Raw genomic sequence first — 6,000 nt, forward strand, 5'->3', positions numbered from 1 at the left:
ATTTTTCAATGTTTTATTCTTAAAATTAAGAAACCCAATTAATAAAACTTGAGGGATCCTAACAACTTGGTAAATCTTTTTATCTTGTTACTTTATGTGGAATGAGAGCTTTAGGTTGCCTTTCTAGTTCTTTAAGAAATTAAACTCAAAGATTTTTTTCATTGTAGGTGCAGAGAATGTAGAACGAGTTCTGGTTACTGTTATTCAAGGAGCAGTCGAATATCCAGATCCAATCGCACAGAAAACATGTTTTATCATCCTCTCTAAGTTGGTAGAACTCTGGGGTAAGACGATTTTTTTAAAAAACTTCATTCCCCAACCTGTTTCCTAAAACTCTTAAGTGATTAAATGGAACCCTAGCCCTCATGTTGGCAGAGGCTGGGAGTTGATTTTCCCTAGTGATAAGTTAATTGACTCTTTTTTTACAAGATGAAAATCTGAATTCTCTTGACAGGCGGTAAAGATGGACCAGTGGGATTTGCTGATTTTGTTTATAAGCACATTGTCCCTGCATGTTTCCTAGCACCTTTAAAACAAACCTTTGACCTGGCAGATGCACAAACAGTATTGGTAAGCACCTAGGAATCTTTGTTTACCTTGTATAGATCTCATGTGTTTTAACTCATAATTTCTTCTTCAATGCTGGATTGATTATATTGGTTTTCATAACTTTTTAAAATTAATTTCAAATTAGGATTCATGTTTTAAAGGTTGATGAAACCTTTTGAAACTTTTATGGAGTCTTACTAAATCTCAATGCTAAAGCTGAATATATAAAATCCAGCTCCTACAACTTTAACAATCAAGACTCTTTTTCTAGGACCATGAAAGGGTACATGATACCAACATTCTTTAAAGTTAGGTTGAGTTTAGCTTCCTACTACTACTTTCATTATAAAACTTTTGCCTAATATTTTTTCCTAACTGTTAAGAGTAACTTTCTCTTCCTTGTATGATAGTTTCCCCAAGTATCATCTTCAGAATACTTAATGTCAAGCAGTTGCCTTTTAGTTACTTCCCCACAACCTAGTAAAAGCTAGATTTCATAATTATAATTCACTACATGAAGACAGCATTTTATTTAATTTTCTGTCCAACCCACTTATTTTCCGTCCTCCTTCCTTTCCTTCATCCCTTCTTGGAGGTTAATGAGCAGTGGCTAGGGAAATAAAGAGAAAAGTTGGATCAGTAACCAAGAATTGACTATATTAAAATTCTTAAACTTGTTTTACACAGGCTTTATCAGAGTGTGCAGTGACACTGAAAACAATTCATCTCAAACGGGTAAGCTTTGTACTCCATGCCCATTCATTTTCAGTTCACATGTATATTTGTTATGGTTTTAATTGTGTTTGACTTGTCTTGTTCTTAAAAGCTGTATCTTTCATAGAAGTTAATTAACTTCAATTCCAACCAGTTGGGATTTGAGGGAATATCAGTATACGTTATTGTCCTTTATGTTTTGGATAACAAGAAAGGTTAAAATGTTATGTTTTCATTTGACAAAGAATGTGAAAAATCTTAACCAGAATGTCAGGTTAATTTCACTATCTAGTAGGCTCTTTACAGCTAGATTTCTCCAACTTCTTAGTATTACAAATGGTTAGAGCACTTTACTACTTCATAATATCCCGTTCTTTCATGTTTGTCCAATCATTAGTGATTCGGGGTTGAATCTAGCCGGTGTGTTGTTTGTCTTACACAGTATTTTTCAATAACTTGAATTGATTGCCAACATTTAGAACCCAGTTACCTTTTTTTAAGCAAAAATTGCTATCTTCAACTCCTCTCAAAGCCAGTATGCCAATGTAAGACTGACATTCCCACATAGTTGTAGTCAGCTAATGAGCAGCAGCTCTCCTCACCCCCTAAAAAAAGCATGAGTTCTCATTCATAAGTCTCCATTCAGCCCATTCCTCATTAGAATTTGAATTTTTGATTCTGATAGGGATTTGAAGGGTTTTCAACTCAGTAGCATTTTCTTTATGTCTACTATGTGCTAGGGTGAGGGCTATGAGTTTTAGGCCTGTTGGGCAACAGGGGAGCCATATAAAGATGAACAAAAAGTCTCCAATATTCGTAGAGCTTAGAATCAGAGGAGACCAATACATAAATAAGTTAATGAAGTGGGTTAAGTAAGTGCTTTAATAGAGATATATTAATAGATCTGTATTAAATGTAATATTGTGGGACTAAAGATGAACAGTTTTGCCTATGAAGACAATCTAAGAAAGCCATTAGAAAGAGGTGATTTGTTTTTATGATAGACCTTAAAACATTCATAAGTCTCCGTAGATTCATTGGACTGACAAGAAGAGGAGATGGCATTCTGAGCAAAATTAAGAGGTGTATGAAGACAGATCAGATGTTGCATGGTCGATTTGGTAGAAAGTAGTGTCACCATGTTTAGCTAAAGTATGGAGGCAGAAGTAATAGCTAAAAACTGAAATGAAACTAGTTGTGTTATATGTGAAAGTAAAATGGGACTAGGTATGTTCTATATGAAAAGTTGGGAAGTCAATAGGCAGTAGGATTATAATTTAGGATAGCTAGGTGGGAAAAAAATGTTCAGAGACCAGTTTGGAATATGGGTCTACACCAGTTAGAACTAAATGCTGATTTTGGAATCCTGAGTATGTAGTTAGTCAAAGTGAAGTGGTCAGAATGAGACTTTTTAAGACCAGGACAGAAAGAACCTCGGCTAAAGCAAGAGCCAAGGAAAAGCTAGAAGCAGAACCAAGAGTATGAAAGCTCAGGGAAGAGAGTCACAAGAAAGGAGCTGGGTTGACATTATTGGATGCTAGAGAGTCAAGGAGAATGAGGAATAAAAAGAAACAATGGTATTTATAGTTCAGAAGTATTTGTCTTATCCTTGGAAGCTCTCAGACACACATAGAATTGAATCAAATAGAATATTATATTTGAAAATGTTTGGCTTCATTCTTTTTTTTCATTTACTCACTTGACTGACTTCCTCTTGAGGTAAGGCTTTCCAAATTAGAAAAAAAACAAACAATACTCCATCTTTAAGTGATAACAGTGGAGTTATATGAGATAATGAACAGTACATGGGCAGTAAGTATAGGGAGAGTAGACTAAAGAAAAAGGTGAGAAAGAAAGTTGAAGGAGTCTGAGAAACTTTCACAGTGAAACATTACTTCCTCTCAGCTAGGAACTGGCTTCCTTTGAAGGGACCTAGATCCACTGGGTTAGAGGGCCCGTGAGTCAGGGTAGAGGAGGAAACATAAAGACATCCTTTGATTCAAGAGCCAGTAGTATTAAACAGGAAATAGATGTTAATACAGAGAGAAGTGTATTGAGGAGAGATGGATTAATTTCATTTTGATAACTTATTTTAAGTTGGACCTCATTGGGGTCACCAATATATTAAAGTCTTTAAGTCAGATTCAAGTTTAAAAGTGAAATTAGCTTATTTTTGTTTTTGTTTTTTTAAGTATTATATTTGTTACATTTGCTTGAGGCCACTCTCTCAGAAACAATTTGCTGTAAGAAAACCATTTTCAGTTGTATCCTAAGTTCCATTGTAGTTGTTGAGATAGGCTGGGGGTTAGGGGTTAGTTCGTGGAATTATTCTCTCTTCCCTCCACTAAAAAATGCCCCAGAAAACTACTGTTATAATTTTTAGCATCTAGAAGTACTAGAAGATGGGAATGGAGATAAGTAGTTTTAGAAGTTGATGTTTTTAGTACAGATTTAATCAACAGCGGACTGAGTGAATAATCCTGTCTTTCTGGGTCTCTGTTTCCTCACCTGGCTACTAAATTTCTGTTCCCTAGTATGTGAGCAGAAAAGAGAAATGCGCTTTTATTGCTATTATCTGTTAACATATTTTGTTCTTTCTTGCTTGGACTTTAGTTTCTAAAGGTGGTCATTACCCCGGCTCTGCCTTAGGGCTTCACCTCATGCACTCACAAACACCCCTCCGCCCAGCCAGTGGTAGACTGAACAGGAGCACCTCTTCCCTCTCTCCCTTCAGTGCATGGAAGGCTCCAGCATTGTGACCCCTGCATTTGGGAGAATATTTGTTTACACTCTAGAAGTACATAACTCTGAGTAATATTAAAATGTAGTAAATACTAAGTGGTATTCTAGAAGCTTTACATTTCTTAACTCATCCAGTCCTCACAATAATTCCATTTTATACATGGGGAAACTGAGGATCAGAGAAGTTAAGTAACTTGCCCAGGTTACCAGAAATTTGCCAGAGCCAGGTTTCAAAACACGGCAGTCCAGCTCCAGAGTCTGTGTTCTTAATCACAATACCTTATTGTGTTTAAAGTATATATATGTTATTTCAGTTTTTTTTTAAACATTATTAATATCAAGGAAGAAAAAATTTAGTTATAATCATCTTTTAATTTTCAGGGCCCAGAATGTGTTCAGTATCTTCAACAAGAATATCTGCCTTCCTTGCAAGTAGCTCCAGAGATAATTCAAGTAAGAGCTGTCCTAGCAGATTTTTTCCTCTTAATTTAACTAAAGAACTATGACTGTAGTTTCATCTAAATTTTGATTCAAGAAAGCCAAACTGCATTCAACTTGATATTTTACTGTATATAAGATAGCAACAGTTCAAACTTCAGAGGGTCTGTGAAATTGAATGGGAAAATTTGTACTTTTATTTTCACTAAACTTTAACCAAATTTTCATTTCCTAGCATTGTGTAGTTGACAAATTAGAGCACTATTTGCATTGCCTGTCACTTTGTCATCAATGGAAATCATAGGTATTTTCATATCACATTAGTTGTAGAGATCTTGAAATATTGTTTAGACTCATCAATATTTTGAAATTATGAGTTACGGTATGCCACTAGATCTTGCTGTGTGAATAAGTCTTATTATTTTATCACATGTCAAAAATATTTTTGATAACCATAAATTCATTACTAGTTCTTTTGTAATCCCATGTGTTAAAAACATTCTAAAAGGGGTCCAGTAGGCTCCCCCAGACTACCAAAGGGGACTGTGGCGCACAAACCTCTGTTCTGAAAGTTCGCTCCGGGTAGTTCATTTTATATATGCCAAGCTTACCAGTGCTTAATTTGTAAATCTGAAACTATATTTTGAGGTATGGGGCTGGAAAGCTATCTCATACTTTTGCACTATTACAAAGTCATTTTTTTTAATGGCATATAGTTATCCAGACTTCTTGTCCAGGAGCACATAGATCTAATGAAGCATCAAGGTTTTGATTAAAGCTGGAGTTAGAATCTTTTGTGTAGAGTCTAAAAGTTATTTATCATCAAAGTGATTAATGATGTTTTATAAAAGGTATTGAAAAAATTGAAAAATAGGATCTCACATGAGTAATCATAAAACTCATTTTTAATGAATTTATGGTCTCTTATTTTATGACACACCATCTTTAACTTTAGATTTTAATGAATTTTTTCAGTTATCACTTGTTACATAAGCCTGTTACAATATTTTTATGAAAACAATAAATTACTAATTACTCAGGTGATCTTAACACCCATCAAAAATAGAAATATATCATAAAGTTTCGAATAGCTAATATTCTCCCAGATTGATCATTGAGGCAAAATTATATTTCTATCTAAAATTTGATTGTAAGGATAAGGGTGCCTCAGTTCTCTCTTTTTCAGATGCCTTCTGACAACACAGTTTTCAGAATTCTTTTGTAGAAAATTTTCTCTTTTTCTTTTGGTCTGGCTTTGCCCAGTTACTTGCTAGGTGAGAACAGCCATAGCAATGTAGTTTTTGTCTCAGTCACCCTTCTTAGGCATGAGTCAACCTTTGTCTAGGAGAACCATGTTCTCAAAAGCAAAAGCAGCCTATCTGACAAGTATTACATTTGAGAATACCGTATAACCTTTTTTGGTAAGGAACTATTCAAGTTAATTTTGTGTAAGTTAGAAATACTGTAGATTTGAAGCAACACAAATGTCTGTTGATGGATGAATGGATAATAGAACATGGCATATACCACATTGGATTATACACAGTGGAATATTAT

The 6,000-nt window shown here is 34.6% G+C and overlaps 1 protein-coding gene across 4 annotated transcripts in view; it reads left to right on the forward strand.

The window, feature by feature from the left end:
* The window catches only part of XPOT (exportin for tRNA), a 32,684-nt gene that overhangs the window by 22,354 nt on the left and 4,330 nt on the right, over positions 1 to 6,000 (forward strand). For all 4 annotated transcript variants that reach the window (XM_011373631.2, XM_011373637.2, XM_011373624.2 and 1 more), the window contains 4 exons: positions 168 to 284; positions 455 to 570; positions 1,237 to 1,284; positions 4,387 to 4,458. In XM_011373631.2, the coding sequence (XP_011371933.1) occupies positions 168 to 284; positions 455 to 570; positions 1,237 to 1,284; positions 4,387 to 4,458 (353 nt within the window). The remainder of the gene's footprint in view (positions 1 to 167; positions 285 to 454; positions 571 to 1,236; positions 1,285 to 4,386; positions 4,459 to 6,000) is intronic.

The sequence above is a fragment of the Pteropus vampyrus genome, unplaced genomic scaffold, assembly GCF_000151845.1.
Source record: "Pteropus vampyrus isolate Shadow unplaced genomic scaffold, Pvam_2.0 Scaffold9, whole genome shotgun sequence".
Taxonomy (NCBI): Eukaryota; Metazoa; Chordata; class Mammalia; order Chiroptera; family Pteropodidae; genus Pteropus; species Pteropus vampyrus.